Below are 23162 nucleotides of genomic sequence, written 5' to 3'. Positions count from 1 at the left end.
CTCTCTTGCAGTTACAGTGATGAGACAAACCATTTAGTCCCCGTTCACACTGGGGCGACCTGTGAGGCGACCTGGTTGCCTCACAGGTCGCCTCCCATAGGGAAGCTGCGGACCCGTTCTAATAGGAGCGACACAAGTCGCTCCAACTTAGAAAAAGGGTCCGGAGCTTCTTTGGGGCGACCAGGAGCGACCGTCATAGACTTCAATGTTAGGAAGTCCGTGCCGGTCGCTCCGAGGTCGCGGCGCGCTGCTCGCACCGCGACCTCGGAGGTCGCCCCGGGAAGTAGTGTCGCTGCTATGTGAACGGGGCCTTACAGTTGTTCCAAAGGCTTGATTTTTTTTTTCTTTAAAATAATAAACACATCATACTTTGGTTTTGTAAAGAGCAGCCCCAATCCTTCTCTTCTTGGGTCCCCTTCAGGCACTCTGGGCTCCTCCCCCAATGGCTCCTGCTGCGGTGTCTCAGCCAATGAAGAGAGAGAGACCTGGGAGAGGCTCTGCTCTCGTGCACATCGCTGGATCGGGCTGAAATAAGTGGGGGGTGGGGGGCTGCACACTAAAGGTTTTTTACCTTCATGTATAGAGTGCATGAAGGTAAAAAAACCTTCACTCTTTACAACCATTTTAACACTGGCAGGGGTGCTTGCAATAATCAGCTTTTAAGTAAAACTTTTATCCCAAGAGGAAAAAAAAGTATTCTGTACCTGATTATAAAGTGTGATTAGGAATTTGGCTTCAATTTGTTAATGTATTTAAATCTGCTAGTACATCTAACACTCCCCCTCCAACCAGACTGAGAATGCTGCTGTCCAAAGGTACCCCTGTGCGCATTCTTTCAGAGTTGGGGACACTGTAATACAGGAAATGTGTTACTGGCCAGATCACCAGGTGAAAACTTAGGGGGGGGAAAAAAAAAAAAGTCTAAAAAAATAAAACTAATGCAGCCATTGCATCTACTGATTGGTAAGCTGCAATATACTACATTTGTTTTTGTTTTTTAAATCGGAAAAATATATAAAACATTTTTAATTTTGGGTTTTAGGCCTCTTGCACACGATATTCCAGGTTGAGCATCTACCTTTTCCAGTCTTTTTTTTGCATGTATTTGCGTATATTTTGCGCACAAACGCACAAAGCTTTTTCTCGCGTTCTTGTTCAGCACAATATGTAAATAGACATTTGCGCACACTTGTACGCAATCGTGCATATTTGCGCGCATGAGGCGTAAATTACTGACCAAAAAAATGCAGATTTTCTATTTTGTTTTTACTGAAGAATGCACGGCGCTCATTTACGCACCTGTGTGCACAGGCACATTACAATGAATGGGCTGTATTTTAGCACAGTAAGAAAAAAAAGAAAAAAGCTGTACTGAGTTTTTTCGAGCTGCAGTATGCAAGAGGCCGCTTTTTATACCGCTTTAGGTCATCTTGCCAATATATACACCATAACCCCATGACAAAGCACACATGCGCACCTTACTATTAGAAGGACAAGCAGTTTGTAGGGGCATTATTACACCTAAGTATCACTGACAGGAGACAAAAGAAAGATAATATAAAACAGTTATTTAGGTTTTTTGGCCAGCAAAGTACTTTTAAAAAGGAGAAGTTCACTTTTTAGAAAAAATAGTAAATGCACATAATTTTGCAGAATTTTTATTTTTTTTTAATGTATTACATTTTCCTACAGAAGAATGCACAGCATTGCACCTGTGATCAGTGGATTGGGGGTGCAATGTCAGGCTCCTGCAGAAACGTCCTCAAGCTTTCTACTCCTACCTCCGTACAGGCTGTTAGAAGGCTGGAGGAAGTGTCAATGGACTATGAGGGCGCTCATCAGTTCCCCTCATAGTCCACTCAGAGCTAAACTTTCATCTGATGTGGTATAAGACAGGACCTGTAGTTTCTTCATTCACAGATCCCTGTGAATGAATGATGCAGCTGTGTGGGCAAAGCCCTGGCACAGTCAAGCCAATATGGAATATGACAGCGACTGTAGGGAAGAAGAACCCCTGCCTGCTTTTACATGGGAGTGGGGGCTCTGGAACATGTTACACCCTAAATACAGGTGTATCATGTAACATTTTAGCCTTTAATATCCTTGCTCAGCTATATGGGGTCTGGGATGCTTATGGCACTTTTCCACTGCAAGTACCGGCTCGGCTCTACTTGGCCCTGCTTGGCCCGGTTTGCTTTTCCACTGCATGGTACCGCATGGTACGGTGTTGGAACGGTTCGGTACGGTTTGCTTTTCCGCTAAAGTAGTACTAAAGTTAAGTGGGTGGGATAACAATGATTCTCTGACCAATCAGTGGCTAGTAGTGATGTAAAGGATTGTGGGATATGGTACCGGGTATGGTACCTCTTGGAACCACAATCGAGGTGGTACTGTTTTAGAGAGCCGTACCATTCGGGTCCATGTAGTGGAAAAGCGCCGCCGTACCGTACCGAACCGTTCCAACACCGTACCATTCGGTACCATGCAGTGGAAAAGCACAAAAGCGAGCCGAACCGTTCGGTTCCATGCAGTGGAAAAGCGCCAGCGTTGCTAGTCGAAGTACGCATAAATCGATTTGCCCCCTTTTTGCATATCCTGCTACAATTTGCAGATGGCAACAATCCTCTGCTCCACTAGAGCTGCTAGGCTCATCTTCAGGCATCCCAAATGTTAAAAAACTGCTAGGATGACGACTGAAAGCAATATCGTAACAAGTACACAGATTTGAAACAAATAGGACTAGAAGACTGAATGACCGTGAACTAACCGCAACGTTTGTACAATGTCACCAGTGGCTTTCAACTTTTTTACATCTTCATCTCTGACCGGAGCACATAATTTTCCCATTATGTTGATGATATAACCTCCAAGTTTGGGGAGATCAACCGCATTATGCTCCGCTTGCTGCCTTATTAGGTCCACATCTAAAACTTCACAGATCTGGGTTCGCAGTCTGTTTGTACCAGGCGATAGAAAGGAAAGCAAGATCTGCAAAACAGAAATGAAAACATTACAAAATCCTGATTAAATAAAAAAAAAAAAAAAAAAAAAAAGATCCCACCATTGCACAAACAATATATATTAGGGCTAAAAATACCAAATGGCAATGTATGTACTGTATATCTGTCTAGCACTAATGGTTTACAACACAAAATTTACATTGCAGAAAGCTTGATGTGACTTTTAGTAGAGTTGGAGGAAGCAGGCAATTCAGCTATATGGGTTAAGTGAAAATCACCTGCACCCATCTATTATATAAAAAAATAATAAATAGTGAAACCATGTGTAAATACTATGAAGGAGAACGAAGCTGCTCCACTTTCGCCATAAAAGGAAAAAAACGCTAAACACCATAAACAGCAGCGCAGTAATCCACTTACGTGTAAGTCACCCTACTTCAATTATTCAAATGATTATATATATTATATATATATATATATATATATATATATACACTCACATCATATAAATACAACAATTGTGCAATATGTGCAATAAATAAAGTGCAATAAATCTGCTGCTAACCAGCGGTATTACTAAATTAATCTCCAATTATTGTATATAAAGTGCATAAAACGGTAAACAATATCAGTGTAAAGTGCATATATTTATGGACAAGTGCTCCAGTGCTCTGTGCAAATGATATCACTTCTGACACAGAGAAAAAAAATGAGGGGACGGGGGGTCCCCCAGAAGATTGACAGCCTCAGCTCTGTTGCGGTGTGCTGTGTGAAGGGGGGGGGGGGGTGTTTGTGTCCCTTCCCTCCAATCTCTCCTTAATGAGCCTGAGCATTACAGAGTGTAACTTCAGCTCCCCACTCCCTGCTTTCCAACAGCTCAGACAAGCTTCATCAATTCTGGACTTTGAATGGATGTAGAGAAGAGAAGACTGCAGATAAAAGGGTACAACTTATATAGGAGGATTTGTTTCATCTCTGTTCATCACTTGAGGCCAGTCACTTCCCTGGGTATATCTAAGGATTTACAACCACTTTCAACTTACAAGGATTGTGTATAATAGTATCTCCCTGATATTCTCTCCTTTGCCTGTGAACTTTAGCACTGAAACTCATCTGTCACCTTTCTTCTCTATCTGAGCCACCACATACATTCAAGGATGGAAATTTACATATTTTAATTGAAGAATTAATTAAATTAATTATTTTGAGACCAAGGAGAGCTTTCAATAAGGCTTCTGGGCTTCAACAAAATGGCAGCCTCCAGCAAGAAGAAAAAGAAGCCATTCTGGAGGCATATGGCAGCACACACTAATTTTGGTAGCATAATTATTAATGTGGAATGTATGTTCTTTTGTTAAACAACATCAATTGTTATCAAATTGTGGACGGTAAAGTTCCGCTTTGAAAAGCAACAGTAAACTTACCTCTTTTATCTCATCAAAAAGTTTGATTGCATGTTCATACTGGGGAGGATCTTCTTTAAGTTCGGACTCCAAACAGTCCCAGAATGCTTTGTGAACAATCTCCTTCACCCTCTTTTCTAAGCTGTTTGAACAGATCAGTGACAAAAGGGATAAATACACACGTTAATTTCCCAGCAAGTAGAAAAAAAAAAAGTGTTTTTTTTTTTAATGTCATCTCTCATTTTTAACCTCTCAGAAATTCAAGCTGTACACGTTAGACCTGTTCAATCTTCTTTACAGTTTAAAAACATGGGAGAAACATGAGGCAGAATTTGGTCATCAGAATAGTGAAGCATAATAGAAGCCTCTCCTTTTACCTACAGGCAATGAAGAGGAGGAGGGTTTTGATGAGCAAAATATCAACCATAGGCCCCTTTCACACACTCCGTCCGTTGGATGGACTCCGTTTATCTCAGCGGGGGATCGATCAGCCGATCCCCCGCTAAGCAGGAGAATGACAGCTATTCTCCGCACTGTGTGCGGAGACAAAGCTGTCAGTTCCCCATACATCTCTATGGGGGAATCGGATGGGAACGGACTGTCGGTCCGTTCTCATCCGATCCGATGGACGAATGGAAAATAGGGTTTCCATCCGTCCAGATTTGACGGATCGGATGTCAGCGGACACCTCTGATATCCGATGCCCCATAGGGATGCATGGGGGGGGCGTTCAGATCCGCCAAAAAAACTGACAGGCAGATCTGTGGGAAAGGGCCCTTAAGCGGACAATACACCTAACGAGTTTTGACCAGTTCCTAATGAAGAGGCTAAATTTTGAGCCAGAGGTGCTCCTATTAGCACATTCCTGTCCGACATCCTTCAAGGATAGCTCTACTTTTGTTAAGAGAAGAAAAAATCCCCTTTGGGTGATCTATGTACATGGCAAGGATTATAACAAACTTTGTTGCAGATTCCCAACTTTTGTTATTCTGAAGAAATCCCTGTGTGCTTGTCTGTATCCATGTGGAAAGCAAATGTAATGGGAGTGGTTTCATAATTATCAATCAGCTGCTGTACTTGCAGGGCTCTAATGAGAACAATTCAGAATGCAATAGCTGGCAGGAAAGATTCTTTCATCCATGCTGTTTAGCGTAGATAGGGGAATTGATCAATTCAACCTGCGGGGGTGAATGAGAGAAATCGTACTGTGTTTGGGCAGATTAAGAGCAGCATTAAAGAGACTCTGTGAATTCCTTAAACATATGAAGTGCAGATCCTTGCAATAGAAAGAGGTAGAATACTCACCTCTCTACACGAGTCTTACCACTTTGTTCCAGTGCTGCAACCTCCACCAAACCCTTCAGCATTTTACACTTCTGGAAGCGTCTGATGCTTGCGTTCCTTGCCTAGCAGTGTGCTTCCTTCCCCCAACCTCCATAACCACAGCAATCAGCAGGGGTCAGAGGATGGAGCCATATTGGGCGATAATGTGAAATGCTGAAAGACCTGGTGGAGGCTGAAACACAGGAAAAGAGGAAAGACAAGGGACACAGGCATGCCAGATCGGTGATTATACCTTTTCTCCTGCAGGGACCTGCCATTTTTTTTTTTTTTTAAGGAAATTGACAAGGTCTCTTAACCACTTAAGCCCCGGAGGATTTGGCTGCTCACAGACCAGGCCCTATTTTGCGATTCGGCACTGCGTGACTTTAACGGATAATTGCGCGGTCGTGCAACGCTGTACCCAAATGAAATTGGCGTCCTTTTTTCCCACAAACAGAGCTTTCTTTTGGTGGTATTTGATCACCTGTGCGATTTTTACTTTTTGCGCTACGTTTTGAAAAAACAACAATATTTTCCCATTTTTTTAATATGAAATTCTCAAAAAAAAGAAATGTAAAAATCAAAAAATTTTTTAACACTTTAGGCCAATTTGTTTTCTGCAACATATTTTTGGTAAAAAAAAAAAAAAAATCACAATATGCGTATTTTGATTGGTTTGCGCAAAAGTTATTGCATTTACTAACTATGGGAAAGATTTATGTCATTTTTATTGTTTTTTTTTTTAACTAGTAATGGCAGCAATCTGTGATTTTTTTTTTTTGCAGGACTGAGACATTGCGGCGGACAGATCGGACCCTTGACTGACATTTTTGACACTTTTGGGGGTACCAGTGACATTACTACAGTAATCAGTGTTAAAAATCTGCACTGTTACTGTAATAATGACACTGGCAGGGAAGGGGTTAACTTTATTGGTGATCAAGGGGTTAAGTGTGTCCCTAGTGGCGTGATTCTACCTGTCAGGGGGCGTGGCTTGTTAGATCATCACAGAGACATACGATCCTACATAGCAGGATTGCATAGCCTCAGTTATGATCTAAGGGAGAATGACAGACGGCTGTGTTTACATCAGACGTCTGTCTTTCTCCATCTCCTGCGGGAGATTGCGAGTGGCCGGCAGACATCGGAGCCGCCGGTCACACGCGCAGGGATGTCAGGGGGCGGGAGTGCGCCCCCGGCGGCGCGCGCTCGCCCCCTTGAGGCTCGTGGGCGAGTGATGTACCGATACATCACTTTGCCAGGGGAGGCTGACTGCCGCAGTATATAGTCGTGCGGCAGTCGGCAAGTGGTTAATCTAACGATTGGCGCTTGATGGAAAATGTTTCTCGACCAGTTCTTGCAGAGAGTTCCCCACTGTCAGAATACAATGTCTCAGCAGGGAGGATTCCTCTATCCAGCTCAATTGTGTGGATGGAGGAATCTGATATTTTTTCCCTTTAAGCCCTGTGCCTGAACAAACAAAAAATTATCCACCCATGGCCAGCGTTAGGCCTAGTACACATCAGTAGTTTTTTTTTTTATTCAATCCAGCGGGCTGAACAAACAAAAACCTGACACCTTAGGGCAGAGCCGCTGTACTAACTATGCGATGTCAGTATAGCAATCTCCCCTGTTCTATTGTGTTCTGATGGCATGAATGTAATTTGGGAATGTTGCCAAATGTTCAACTGAAACTTGTTAAGTGTGATTTGTAATGATAGATTAATTTGTGTAATACTGACCTTTCAGAAGAGCTGTAAATATGCAGTGAAAGTCACATAAGTTGCCATATGCAGTCGGCATATTCCATGAACAGCAAGAAGCAACACACAGTTATTCATAGTAACCAATCAAAATTTACTTTACTGAAAACAGACCAGTACAAGATGGTATCTTGTTAATAAAGCATCTTTCTCCTTACAAGGTTTTATTTACCAACCTATACTACGAAACATGGTTCAAAGTGAGACTGCTCAGGATTAGAAATCGAGGTTTGCGATGGGTGTCCAGTAATCCTTCTGAGTTTTTGTGCAGATCTTAAAACCCACAATATATAGATGCATCTCAAAAAAATTGAATATCATCAAAAAGTTAATTTATTTCAGTATTTAAATTCAAAAAGTGAAACTCATATTATATAAATGCATTAGACACAGAGTGATATATTAAAGCATTTCTTTCTTTTAATTTTGAGGATTATTGCATACAGCTAGTGAAAACCCAAAAATCTGTATCTCAGAAAATTAGAATATTGTGAAAAAGTTCAATATTGTAGACTCATGGTGTCATCTAATTAACTCAAAACACCTGTAAAGGTTTCTTGAGCCTTTAAAATGGTCTCTCAGTCTTTTACAGTAGGTTACACAATCATAGGGTAGACTGCTGATTTGACAGTTGTCAAAAAAGACAGTCACTGACACCCTCCACAAGGAGGGTAAGTCACAAAAGGTCATTGCTAACGAAGCTGGCTGTTCACAGAGTGCTTCATCTAAGCATATTATTAGAAAGTTGAGTGAAAGGAAAAAGTGTGGTAGAAAAAGATGCACAAGCAACAGGGATAACCGCAGCCTTGAGAGGATTGTGAAGCAAAGGCCGTTCAAGAATTTGGAGGAGATTCACAAGGAGTGGACTATGGCTGGTGCCAATGCCTAAAGAGCCACCACACACAGATTTAACCAGGACACAAACTACAACTGTTGCATTCCTTATGCCAAGCCACTCCTGAACTAGAGACGTCAGAAGCGACTTACCTGGGTTAAGGAGAAAAAAAGGACTGGATTGTTGCTCAGTAGTCCAAAGTCCTCTTTTTTGGATGAAAGTAAATTTTGCATTTCATTTGGAATTCAAGATCCCAGAGTCTGGAAGAAGAGTGGAGAGGCACAGAATCCAAATTGCATGAGGTCCAGTGTGAAGTTTCCACAGTCAGTGATGATTTAGGGAGCCATGTCATCTAATGGTGTTCGTCCACTGTGTCCAAAGTCAAAGCAGCCTTCTACCAGGAAATTCTAGAGCACTTCATGCTTCCCTCTGCTGACCATTATGGAGATGCTGATTTAATTTTCCAGCAGGACTTGGCTCCTACCCACACTGCCAAAAGTACCAATACCTGGTTTAATGATCATGGTATCACTGTGCTTGATTGGCCAGCAAACTCGCCTGACCTAAACCCCATAGAGAATCTGTGGGGTATTGTCAAGAGGAAGATGAGAGACACCAGACCCAACAATGCAGATAGGCTGAAAGCTGCTATAAAAGCAACCTGGGCTTCCATAACACCTCAGCAATGCCACAGGCTGATCGCCTCCATGCCACGCAACATTGATGCAGTAATTTATGCAAAAGGAGCCCCGACCAAGTATTGAGTGCATACTATACTGTACATGGACATACTTTTCAGGAGGCCAACATTTTCGTATAAAATACTTTTTATTTATTTATTTTTTTATTGGTCTTAATATTCTAATTTTCTGAGATACTGAATTTTGGGTTTTCACTAGCTGTAACCCATAATCATCAAAATAAAAAGAAAGAAATGCTTGAATTATATCACTGTGTGTAATGAATCTATATATATATATATATATATATATATATATATACACACACACACACACACACACACATATACACACACGAGTTTGACTTTTGAATTGAATTACTGCAATAGGTTAACTTTTTCATGATAATTTTATTTTTTGAGATGCACCTGTAGTTAACAGGGGAAAAGTCCATCTATGGCTAGTATTAAAACTCCCAGAGATGGAGTTTGTATTTAGGAAAAATGGCCACACACTGCTATAGCTTTAAAGAGGAGATTTTAGTTGCACGGATACCTGTTTTTAGGTGGATCAACGTTCTCCATGTGGAAGTTCTCATTTGCAACAATTTCATGGGCCAGCATTAAGTTTGACAGATTTCTTGTGGTTGACATAATTTCATCAAGCGTCGCTGTCTTTGGTGGACTTGCTATAAACAAACAGTACAAACAATGTTTCTAAAATGGTGACAAATAAAATGGGTTTCCATAGGAAAATGAATAAGTTCTTTAAGCGCAGTTTAAAAAAAAAAAAATAAAAATAGAAAAAAGAACTAAAAAAACAAAACTTGCTACCAGGTATAAAGGAATACCATGTAGGCACCTATAAGTTCCTGCACGTACCTGCTGCAGCTTACATTTTCCCCTTGTGCCAGAATGCTGGGCTATTCTACCAGTCACATTCCTGTTGGCCAACAGAACCATTAGAACGGCCCAGCATTTGGAGAAGAAGAAGCAATGAAAGCATTTATAGGAACATCTAGGTTCCTATAATTTATACCTAGCCATTTTTGTTTTTTATGTGCTAGACCAGGAGTCTCCAAACTTTCTAAACAAAGGGCCAGTTTATGGTCCTTCAGACTTAAGGGGGGCCGGACTGTAGTAAGAGCAGAAAATGCCCCAGCATCAGTGGAAGTAAACCAGGTCTCAGGCTTGGGGGTCGGGGGGGGGGGGGGTAAAAATTACATATCACCCGTGGTCAGTACAGGGAGGAATAGTGCCCCATCATTGGTATTACTAAGAGGAATTATGCCTCATCATTGGGGTCAGTAGGAGGAACAGTGCCCTATCACTTGTGTCCACAGAAGAATAGTGCCCCAATGTTGGTGCCAGTGGGAGGAATGATGCCTCATCATTGGTGATCGTGGAATGATTAGTTCCTCATTAGTGGGAATAACAGTGCCCCAAGGGCCAGATAAGGTAAGCAAAGGGCCACATCCAGTTGCAGTTTGGAGACCACTGTACAAGACCATTAGGGTGCCTAGGCTTTAGGGAGCTCAGAAGCAGCATTTTTTATTGATTGTGAACAAGAGGTAATTTATTATACAGAATGATGTCACGTGCCCTATTGATTCAAAAGAAATATAAAGTTTAATGATAGTTACACTTTAAATGCTTATAGTGGCAACTTATTCAAGACACAAGAAGGCTGCCTGGGCATGTCCCACATAATATAAAATCAGTTGCTGTGACTACAGTAAACTCTTCACACTGTTGGAATGCTTATTAGGAGCATTCACATTCCCCTGAAAATGAATACACAGGAAGCTTCAATACCTATGAATATCAGGGGTACCGCGCTTCAGGGAAGTAACGCATCTAGTCTAATGCCCCGTACACACGTGCAGATTATCTGAAGACTTTTGTCTGCAGACTTACCTTTTCTATGTAGTGCAAGGGCCTGCCGGATTGCATACAAATTGAAAGTGTTTAGGTTTGACCTCATATTATATGGTTTTGGTAAGTCTGCAGACAAAAGTCTTCAGATAATCTGCACGTGTGTACGGGGCATAATAACTGATCAGAGAACACCCACCAAACATGTGTCCAATTACTGTGATAGTGCTCAACCACATCCGTGTGTCAGCTACCGATATATACAAATGTGTTTCTAAATAAATAAATATATGATCATCAAACACCAAGATCTCTTCAATATCTAACATATAAAGTGCATAAGTGTATTCAGAATTTATTTATATATATATATATATATATATATATATATATATATATATATATATATATATATATATATATATATATATATATATATACTCTCTTAAAGCAAAATACATTAGTAAAAGTTTAAAAACACTAAATTGTGAAGATGACAATAAAGTGCTCAGTGCTTAAAATAACGGGTGGATAAGTTGATTATTAATCCTAATATTCAGTCCTTATAAAGTGCTTAAAAAAGTGTCCAAAAAAAAACACAAATCAATTGTGTTGCAGAGTATCTGTGATCTTCTTCTTCTATAAAGGGTTGCCTTCACCTAACACCGTGTAAAATGTGGGGTGCTTCTTCTCACTCGTTACCCCCCTAAGGATGTGCTAAATGCTCACCTCAATATATAAAGGTTATGCGCCTTATGAGACAAATCAGCTACTTCTTTCCTCTCCTTCCTTCTCCTACAGTCAGGGATGGTGTACAGCCTGTGTTGTATGGATCGGGGTACAATGCTCTCCAGATGTCCCACAGATCTCAAAATTAAAAGCTCACATAGTGCAATATTGCCATACTCAAACCACTTTATTAAAAAGATTTAAATGCACTTACAAACAGACGTTTAAAATAGCGCTTTTTGCTGCAAACAGGATATTGCGGTCCTCACTTCCGCATCCGAACGTCACTTCCGGTCAAACGGCCCTACACATAACGCCACTTCCGCTCAAGTGGCTTCTTCAGGGGATCCCCTGAAGTGACGTTCAGATGCGGAAGTGAGGACCACAATATCCTGTTTGCAGCAAAAAGCGCTATTTTAAACGTCTGTTTGTAAGTGCATTTAAATCTTTTTAATAAAGTGGTTTGAGTGTGGCAATATTGCACTATGTGAGCTTTTAATTTTGAGATCCGTGGGACATCTGGAGAGCATTGTACCCCGATCCATACAACACAGGTTGTACACCATCCACCATGTGTTTCTAAATATTTATTTATTTAGAAACACATTTGTATATATTGGTAGCTGACACACGGATGTGGTTGAGCACTATCACAGTAATTGAACACGTTTGGTGGGTGTTCTCTGATCAGTTATTAGACTAGGTGCGTTACTTCCCTGAAGTGCGGTACCCCTCCCCCCCTAGTATATACTTCACACCGTATGGTCTACAGTACCGGTATACGCAGCATCTAGGAAGTGTACACCAGATTCTCTCCAGACAGCGCGAGACTCACACCAATACACCTATGAATATCAAATTGTCATACCAAGGCTATGATTGGCTAATGACAAATGACTACAACCGAAAAAACACTTACACACAGGTGAAGCATGTTTGCTTGAAGAATCACTGGTAAAACTAACCCGCGGAGACTCGCTGTCACTAGATGAACAGGCCATGCTCTCAGACAGGCGAGATGTGTCCGAATCACTTAGCCGGTCCTCACGTCCAAAGGCTTTTTCGTCACTGAATGGCATTTTAGTTGCTGTAAACAAAGAAGTCCAGCATATGAATGGCCTCAAAAGGGAACAAAGCTCAGGTTAAAAGATACTACTGTAAAGCCAATCATTGCAAGGACAATGGCCACACAAAGATCCCAAAGTCTACTGCAATGAATTAGAGCCAATAAACTCCAAAGTGTGTAGCATTGGTTTACAAATGCCTGTTGTTCTACCCGACGATAGATTTCTCCATTTATGGTGAGGGGTCATCCATAAATGTTGTTACACAAGGTGTGGGTTGGGGGGATGGTTGTGCCCCTCTGATCCATGTTTACTACATTGATGAGCATAGGCTGAGTGTAATTGGGGTGCACCCTGCATAGTGCTGAGAGCAATTAGGTGGTTGGGGTGGGAATGTCACATTTAATCGGGGTGCACCCTGCATAGTGCTGAGAGCAATTAGGTGGTTGGGGTGGGAATGTCACATGTAATTGGCGTGCATCCTGCAGAGTGACGAGCTGAATCCAGATCAATAAAAATGCTTACATTTGGTGCACTGCACTTATCAGCATTGAATGTAAATACAGAAAGTACTCTGATCAAGAATTTCCAATCAATTCCCTAATATTACTCAAAGATAAACAAAGATTACCCTGCACCCTGGTTCATAGCCTATTCCTGAACTGTACAAATGTGCACTAGAAAGTGTACGTGTGTGTCAGACACATAAAAGAGGTTTTCACTACTTGATCATTTCCTGAAAAACATCTTTTGGCTATGGGTGGGTACCCTTCAAAAGGAAGAAGAATGTAGCAGCACAACAATAGTACATTCAGCATGTGTTAAATGCAAAACACATCACAGTTCAGAGATCAAACAGTTTGAGAGAAATAAACCTGGACTAGGACACTGGGGTTGATTTACTAAAAGTGGAGAGTACAAAATCTGATGCAGCTCTGCATGGTAGCCAATCAGCTTCTAACTTCAGCTTGTTCAATTAAGGCCCCATTCACACTTGTGCGACTTGTCCTGTGACTTGGGCTGCAAAGTCATACAAGCAGTACTCCATGATGTCCAATGAGTACCGTTCATATCTGTGCGACTTCGAGTCGCAACGACTTCAAAGTAGTCCCTGCACTACTTTGGGCCAATTTTAATGCGCTTTGAGGTCCATAGTCATAGGCATTGCTTCAAGTGCAGTCAAAATCGTGGCAAAAATAACACAACTTTTAAGTCGCATAGGTGTGAAAGGGGCCTGAGCTTGGAAAAAAAAAACCAAGCCAAAAAAAAAAAAAACAATTGAAGATAATTGGTATCTTTGCAGAGCTGCACCAGATTTTGCACTCTCCAGTTTTAGTAAAATCAACCTCCTTGTGACATTGCATTAAAGTCCCCCCTGGGAAGTGCATGGCCGATGTTGTGCGATAGAGATATATATATATATATACACACACACATACATATACACACACACAATAATATATATATATATATATATATATATATATATATACATACACATACACACATACATACACACACAATAATATATATATATATATATATATATATATATATATATATATATATATATATATATATATATATATATATATATATATATATATATATACACATACATACATACACACACAATAATATATATATATATATATATATATATATACACATACATACATACACACACGCTATATATGTGTCTCACACACCATCAGCCATGCACTCAGCATTGCCACTTGTATAACTGGGCCCTTATCCTTGCCTCCTACATCCCAGCCTCAATCCTAACATGTATGCATAGCCAAAACTTTATTTATTTCCCCCCCCCCCCCCCATTTTGGATAGTGTAGGGAAGGATTAGACCCTCTGTCATGTTTTTATTGTAGTTTCTGCCCCTGCTAGGGATAATTTGTCCTGGTGGCAATGGTCACCGTAGCTGAACGTAAGGAGAAAAAAAATCGTACAGGTGACACTGCAACAGGAAAAGAGGGGATATCTGTTTCAGTGACAACTAAGAAGGATTTCCAATGCTTGGAAGGCATCTTGTCTCCCTTCCTGTTGTGTCTTTTGGTCAGAAAGTGAAGAAATATAAATAAGCCAAACCAAAAAACGAACAAGGTTTAAACCATTCTCTATTCTATCCTAAAGTAAAAGTTTTGGCTTCAGATATATTGCAAACTAACCCACTAATCCCTGACTCCAATGCTAACCTAGCTTAAACCCTAAGGCTAGAAGCTAGCCATACACTTTTAGATGGCAGTCATCCAGTTTGCATCCTAAAGGCCCGTACACACGTACCGATCGTCGGCATACAAACGTCGGTGGACGAAGGATCTGCCGATTGTACGCGTGTTAGTATGGTGCCTCCGACAGATGTCTGCGCACAATCCGCGGACAAAAGTCTTTCGTGCAAACATGAAAATATTTGTATGCCGACACCAGAACGGACGATTGTTCGCCTGTCAGTACACAATTCGGCCGACAGACCGCAGATTTGCAAGACTGGGCATGCTCAGAAAATAGAAAACACAGGGAAAGTTAACCATTACATGACATCACTTCTGCAGTCGGCGGACAAAATTCTTGTGCTGTCCTTGTGCTGTCTTTGCACTTTTCAGCAGACACCGACATCCCGGGGAGAAAAGAGGAACATTTGTAAGCCGACCATCGGTACGTGTGTACGGGGCTTAAACAAGACTAAAATCAACAGATTCTCCCATCCATGCAAAACAATGTTGAAGGAGGAATCTCCACTGCTGGCTTGTGTGTTCTAACAGCTTCAGCACCCACAGTTGTTTGAATACCTGAACAGTGACTGCATCCGATAGGACGAAGTCACAGTTTAGCCAAGAATTGTCCACCTTACTCAGCCAAAGCAAAAGCTTATCTGAGCTGTTGAGTTTGACTGGTGTTCCCCTGGATCCAATGTCAATACTCCTAGTTGTAGTGTGATAGATCCCCAACAGATGTCTGTGAAGGATCTTTTTTTATCCAGGTCATAGAGGGGTAGATTTACTAAAACTGGAGAGTGCAAAATCTGGTGCAGCTGTGCATAGAAACCAATTGCGGGTTTTGTCAAAGCGTACCCACTTGACCTCTGGAAGATTTACCCCCCTTCATGACCAGGCCGTTTTTTTGCGATACGGCACTGCGTTACTTTAACTGACAATTGCGCAACACTGTACCCATATAAAATTTATGTCATTTTTTCTCACAAATAGAGCTTTTTTTTTTGTGGTATTGGATCATCATTACATTTTTCATTTTTGGAGCTATAAACAAAATAAGTGATAATTTGGAAAAAAAACAAAATAATAGTTTTTACTTTCTGCTATAAAACCTATCCAATAAAATTTTTTTTTTTTTTGAAAAATCGAATTTCTTCATAAAATATAGGACAAAATATATTTTGCTACATGTCTTTGGTAAAACAAAATTGGTTTGTGCAAAATTTCTAGCGACTACAAACTATAGGATATATACTGGAAATGTTATAGATTAGTAACTTATAGCAGTACAGCAATATTGTGATGGGAAATCTGACACTATGACACCTTTGTTACCTTGTAGGGACCAATGACCCTAATAGAGTGATCAGTGCTAAAAATTATGCACTGTCACTGTATTAATGATACTGGCTGGGAAGGGGTTAAACATCTAGGGTAACCAAAGCGTTAGATGTGTGGATAACCAGTGTTTTTGTGTACCATGTGAGGCCTTGTTTACATAGGCAGAGCTCCATCCTCTGTGTCTTTCTGATAATTGGCGGGTGCCGGCGGACATCCATTCGCTGACACTCATTGATCGCCTTCTGCTGTGAGTGGGCAGTCAGCAAGTAGTTAATTGAACAAGCTGAAGTTAGAAGCTGATTGGTTACCATGCACAGCTGCATCCGATTTTGTATTCTCTAGTTTTAGTATATCAAACCCACAGGGGAGTAGGATCCAGTGCAGGATTGGTCCTGTTATGGAGCTTGTGTGCACTAACTATTTACAGATAAAACTCCTTTTGTTAGTCAGTAATAAAGTGGAAGTACACTTCCATCTTCTGCTTTTACCTTTAGGTAAGCCTTTACCTATAGGTATTGTAAATATCTCCTAAACCTGCCCCGTGTAGGAGATATTTACATTGAATGCAGCCAGTGACATCATGGCCACCCATGCCATTCCTTCTGAGCCCTGTCCTGTGAATAGTGGCTCCCGCGTGCATGCACAGGAGTGACGTCATCGCAGCTCCAGCCAGTCACAGAGCTTGAGTCTGTGAACCCGGAAGCAAGACAGGTGAAGATGGGAGCCCCGGCAGCGCTGACTTCTCGGCACGGGAGGGCTTTGTTTCAAGGTAAGTTTAACATAATGTGATGCAAATATCACATTATGCAGGGCCGCTGATAAGGCAGTACAATCAGTCCTGTTGTACTGGGCCCAGGCCCCATCAGCTAAAAAGTGGGGCACAGGGCAGCTTTATTGTTCATTTCTGCCTAAATGAAGAAATGGATTTTACTAGTCCACACTCCTACTTGCTTACCAGGGCTTAAATTACATTTTCCTGGGCCCCTCCCGAGGTGGGGGCAGAGAGGGACTCCCCCCCCCCCCATTTTTGAGGTGTAGGCAGATAAAGTCAGTGCTGCTTACCCACTGCACCCCTCGGGTCCGTCAGGAGGGCTACTCTAACAGTAGCCCTGACATTGTGGCTTCACCTTGCCTCAAAAAAAAGGGCAGCGGTTTACAACCACTTTAATGAAGATTACAACTATATAAAATCTAATTTATAAAACAAACATCCATTAGGGATACCTAGTAGTAGTCAACTTTAACTAGCCACTTAAGCCCTGGAAGATTTTACCCCCTTCCTGACCAGGGCCTATTTTGCAATTCGGCACTGCGTTGCTTTAACGGACAATTGCGTGGTCGTGCGACGCTGTACCTACACTAATTTCATGTCCTTTTTTTCTCACAAACAGAGCTTTCTTTTGGCGGTATTTGATCACCTGTGCGATTTTTTGATCATGCGCTATAAACAAGAAAAGAGCGTCAATTTTGCAAAAATAACAATATTTTTCACATTTTTTTATATGAAATTCCCCAAAAAAATTTAAAAATCAAAATTAACATTTTAGGCCAATTTGTTTTATGCTACATATGTTTGGTAAAAAAAAAAAAAAATCACAAAAAGCGTATTTTGATTGGTTTGCGCAAAAGTTATTGCGTTTACTAACTAAGGGAAAGATTTTTGTCATTTTTGTTGTTTTTTTTTTTTTTAAACGAGTAATGGCGGCGATCTGCAATTTTTTTTTTTGCGGGACTGCGACAGACAGATCAGACCCTTGACTGACATTTTTGATACTTTTGGGGTTACCAGTGACATTACTACAGTAATCAGTGCTATACATATGCACTGTTACTGTAAAAATGATACTGGGAGGGAAGGGGTTAACTTTATTGGAGAGGGAGGGGTTAAGTGTTTCCCTAGGGGCGTGTTTCTAACTGTGATTGGCTGTGGCTACTGGTGTAAGAACAGAGATCAATGGTCCTACATAGTAGAACCGTATGATCACTATTCTTACACAGGGGAGAATGACAGGCAGCTGTGTTTACATTAGCCGCCTGCCTTTCTCCCGCTCTAACGGACGATCGCGAGTGCCCGGCGGACATCGGGACCACTGGGCACACGCGCGGGGGGGGGGGGGGTCCGTGAGCGAGCGCGCGCTCCCTAGAGCCCCACAGGCTAGCAATGTAGACCTACGTCGCTTTGCCTGTGAGGGGCTGACCGCTCACGTATATAGTCGTGCGGCGGTCGGCAAGTGGCTAGACTTGTTCTGTAATGTTGAAGTTGTTTTGTAGCTTGTGCAACCCACTGAAGAAGTGGCCTGCAAAAGGTATGAAACGTCTTCAGCATTACAGAACAAGTTCAGTTGAATGTGACTAACTACTACTAGATATCCCTAATGAATGTTTGTTTTATAAACATGATTTTATATAGTTGTAATCTTTATTAGGACAGACTAACGCAAGGCTTTTCATCTGTATATAGTTAGTGCACACAAGCTCTACACTAATCCTGCACTGGACCCTTCTCGGTGCAGTCTCTCTTCTGATCTGTAAGGTGATAGTGCCCAGACACCAGCTGGTAAGCAGCAGCATTGCCCCATAGGAGGTGATCACTTTGTTCAGACCTTACAAGGCAAAGCTTTACAGGATATCAGGATCTGCCATTCAGACATCAGTAAACATCTACAAGAAACCATATACACAGGTGGTGCATCAGCTTTGGTGCAGATAGGAACCGCTGAGTTCTTGTGAACAGGCTCCTGAGTTGCTGGGTGTTGTAGTCCACATTGCATGCTCTCTTATGGAGGGACTGTGCCCCTGTTTATTAAAAGAGGTGCACAACATGCTATCCACTGTATAAAGGCCCAAGCACACCAGATATGTTGGGACTGAGCTGGGCAGCCTTGAATACCATTTTTTTTTTTTACTATCAACACTGTGATGCAGTGGTGTGCATTGACGAACAAAAAATAAATGAATAATACAGCATGGAGTACCTTTTTTTTTTTAACCGCAGTATGGTGAAATACAATTGACTACATCGTACCATGATGTTGTTGTAGAACTGAATAAAATGTCACTCTGACAGTTCATTATTATCATTGGGGGCTCTGTTTCCAGAGCATCAACACTGCCACCTTCTCATCACACACCAGTGGCTGCAATCTAAGGTTGGCCATACATTATACAATTTTCCTTTAGATTTACCAAAACCATCTAATATGAGGTCACACCTGAACACTTTCAATTTGTATGCAATCAGGCAGACCCTTGTACCACATTGTTGAAGGTCAATATACAGCCGTGGCCAAAAGCTTTGAGAATGACACAAATATTCATTTCCACAAAGTCTGCTCCCTCAGTTTTTATGATGGAAAATAGCATATACTCCAGAATGTTATGAAGAGTGATCAGATGAATTGCAATTAATTGCAAAGTCCCTCTTTGTCATGAAAATTAACTCAAGTCCATAAAAAACATTTTCACTGCAATTGTGAAGAAGGCTTCAGGGCGCCCAAGAAAGTCCAGCAAGCACCAGGACCGTCTCCTACCGTTGATTCAGCTGCGGGATTGGGGCACCACCAGTGCAGAGCTTGCTCAGGAATGGCAGCAGGCAGATGTGAGTGCATCGGCGCGCACAGTGAGGCGAAGACCTTTGGAGGATGGCCTGGGGTCAAGAAGGGCAGCAAAGAAGCCACTTCTCTCCAGGAAAAACATTAGGGACAGACTGATATTCTACAAAAGGTACAGGGATTGGACTGCTGAGGACTGGGGTTTTATAGAACCCCCTTTCCGATTGTTTGGGGCATCCGGAAAGAACCTTGTCCGGAGAAGAAAAGGTGAGCGCTACCATCAGTCCTGAGTCATGCCAACAGTAAAGCATCCTGAGACCATTCATGTGTGGGGTTACTTCTCAGCCAAGGGAGTGGGCTCACTTAAAATTTTGCCTGAGAACACAGCATGGTACAAAAAAATCCTCCAAGAGCATCTTCTTCCAACCACCCAGAAGAGTTTGCTGACGGACAATGCCTTTTCCAGCATGATGGAGCACCTTGCCAGAAGGCAAAAGTGATAACTAAGTGGCTTGGGGAACAAAACATCAAACTTTTGGGTTCATGGCCAGGAAACTCCCCAGACCTTAATCCCACTGAGAACTTGTGGTCAATGCTCAAGAGGCGGGTGAACAAAAAAACCCCCACAAATACTGGCAAACTCCAAGAATTGATTATGCAAGAATGGGTTGCCATTAGTCAGGATGTGGCCCAGAAGTTGATTGACAGAATGCCAGGGAGAATTACAGAGGTCTTAAAAAAGAAGGGTCAACACTGCAAATATTGACTCTTTGCATAAACTTCATGTAATTGTTAATAAAAGCCTTTGACACTTATGAAATGCCTGTAAGTAGATTTTAGTATACCATAGTAACATCTGACAAAAACGATCTATAAACATTGAGGCAGCAGACTTGGGAAAATGTAATATATGTGTCTTTTTTAAAACTTTTGACCACAGCTGTAATGGAAATTGACCAAGAAAACTGTATAATGTATGGGCAGCTTAATGCAGCTGCTGATGTGAAAATGCCTTAAGTCAGGGATCCCCAAACTATGGCCCTCCAGCTGTTGCAGAACTACATATCCCATGAGGCATTGTAAAACTCTGACATTCACAGACATGACTAGGCATGATGGGAATTGTAGTTCCTGAACAACTGGAGGGCCATAGTTTGAAGACCCCTGTCCTAAGTGCTCATGCAAATGGGCATCATAAAATACTGATATCTATGCACAAACTTGCTGGCAGAAAGTACTGTGCAAAAAAAAACATGTAATAGTCTGTAAAATTGCTTCTGTTCACAAATGTAAAAGTTCTCTTCCTCTATCTAGCTCTATTTTCAATCCCACCACGTACCTGTGTTTACATGCATGGATTACGTAGAAATACTAAACGACAGATGTAGAATTTTCTACTCTGATTTACACATATCATACAATACTGCTGTGCTCAGATCTGTAAAAAAAAAAAAAAAAAAAAATGTAATATATATATATATATATATATATATATATATATATATATATATATATATATATATATATATATATATATATATATATATATATATAATAATCTGTACAGATCTGGACTCAGCATTATTATGCTCACGTGCATGAACCCTAAAGCCTCATGTTACCAAACATCTAGAACAAGCTTAACACAAAGGAACCCTTGGAATAACTAACTTCCCAGTCTCAGGGGACACCTGCTAAAAATGACTATATCTACAACTCATGATACATTTGTGCGATGGAAGAATGCTCCCTACATTTGTGGTCATTGGGAAGAATTACCCCCTACAGATAGCTAAAAAGATCAATGGTGGCAGTGGGAACTTACCAGAGAGGCAAAAATTGTTCAAGCAACCTCTAGAACAGTGATGGGGAACCTTGGCACCCCAGATGTTTAGAACAGTGATGGGGAACCTTGGCACCCCAGATGTTTAGAACAGTGATGGCGAGCCTTGGCACCCCAGATGTTTAGAACAGTGGTGGCAAACCTTGGCACCCCAGATGTTTAGAACAGTGATGGCGAGCCTTGGCACCCCAGATGTTTAGAACAGTGATGGCGAGCCTTGGCACCCCAGATGTTTAGAACAGTGATGGCGAACCTTGGCACCCCAGATGTTTTGGAACTACATTTTTCATGATGCTCATGCACTCTGCAGCGTAGTTTAGCATCATGTGAAATATAGTTCCAAAACATCTGGGGTGCCAATGCTGGCCATCACTGCTCTAGAACCATGGAACCCGGGTTGAGAAAACCTTGATCTAGAGAGGCTGCAAAGTCCTCTAGTGCGAATTCCCAGATTCTGTCCGGAGAAGCTGCGGCCTACAGCCTCCTATTCGATTGAATGGCTGGAAGTGGCCATCAACAGATGCCTTGGGCATCAGAATTTAAGCCGCGTGTAAGCATACAGCAGTATTTCCCCAAATGCACCACTTTGATGTTTGGGGAAATATGACTTATGTGGGTAAACGCTGATGAAGAAGCCCTCCAAAAATACAGCTGCATGCAACCATCCACTTGTATGGGAGGCTGTAGATGGCATCTGCAGATTCCTGGGACAGTGCCAAGGATTTTGCAGTGGAGGACTTTGCAGCCTTTAGATGCCCATGTGCATGAGTCCTGTGTTATGTTTATATACCTGATAAAGTTATGCAGTTGGAATGATCGCTGGTATTACAGATGAGGGCTTCTTTACCTTTGTGTGAGGTTGGCTGAGCAGCTGATGACTTACAAGGGGCACACAGTAGCCAGGTGCTGATGTCAGGTTGGTGATCAGATGGGATCTGTGCTCCCCTCCTCCTGGAAAGCTGTGAGTAGTTCTAGTTGATGTCTTGATGGAAGCTTCTGTTTGTTATGCTGTAAGGATGTCCTGTGATCACTGTGTTCCCAGCACACAACTCAGCCTTTCTCTAATGTTTTTGTTCAGCTCCAGCTGATCTCTGGGGGAGGGGGGAGGAGGGGGTGGACTGTACCAAAGGTAGCAGGTGAAGCACATGGGCAATAATAAGAGTACAAACCTCTGCAGGCTCACCCTAACACTCCCACAGATCGGACCACATTTCCCTGTCACTTTTATACACAGATGCTGACTTTGTGCGGCACAAAACGAGCAAAGCTGTGAGCGGACTAGAAAATAACAGAGATCGCACACAATGGTACGGTCCGAGCGGTACGTCACTTATTTACGGAAGTAATCTTCCATTGATGGCAGGCCACGCCCCCTCCGAAGGCTGTTGCTGGGAGAAAAGCTCGATAATAGACAGGGTTGGACACGCCCCTCTATGGCATTAACCCTGAGGGGAAAGCGTAGCTGGATTCCCAATGAGTGTCTCGTGTGTTGTATGGCTCGGGGAGGGTTAATGGAGGAGAGGGGCGGGGCACAGAGAACAGCAGTTGTGCGGTGACTATACGAGGAG

At 41.8% G+C, this 23162-nt stretch overlaps 1 protein-coding gene across 1 annotated transcript in view; it reads right to left on the bottom strand.

Moving 5' to 3' along the window:
* Window positions 1–22465, bottom strand: part of TCP11L2 (t-complex 11 like 2) — a 30162-nt gene extending 7697 nt beyond the window's left edge. Inside the window, exons 1-5 of the mRNA XM_082254747.1 lie at window positions 22442–22465; window positions 12487–12654; window positions 9520–9652; window positions 4385–4505; window positions 2768–2988 (exon numbers count right to left, since the gene is read on the bottom strand). Of these exons, the coding sequence (XP_082110873.1) occupies window positions 2768–2988; window positions 4385–4505; window positions 9520–9652; window positions 12487–12646 (635 nt within the window). The 5' untranslated portion in view covers window positions 12647–12654; window positions 22442–22465. The remainder of the gene's footprint in view (window positions 1–2767; window positions 2989–4384; window positions 4506–9519; window positions 9653–12486; window positions 12655–22441) is intronic.
* Window positions 22466–23162: the final 697 nt, after the last annotated feature.

This window comes from Pelophylax lessonae (genome assembly GCF_965119305.1).
Source record: "Pelophylax lessonae genome assembly, chromosome: 4".
Taxonomy (NCBI): Eukaryota; Metazoa; Chordata; class Amphibia; order Anura; family Ranidae; genus Pelophylax; species Pelophylax lessonae.
The sequence above is the reverse complement of the archived record's forward strand: the minus strand, read 5'-3'. Positions and strand labels throughout refer to the sequence as shown.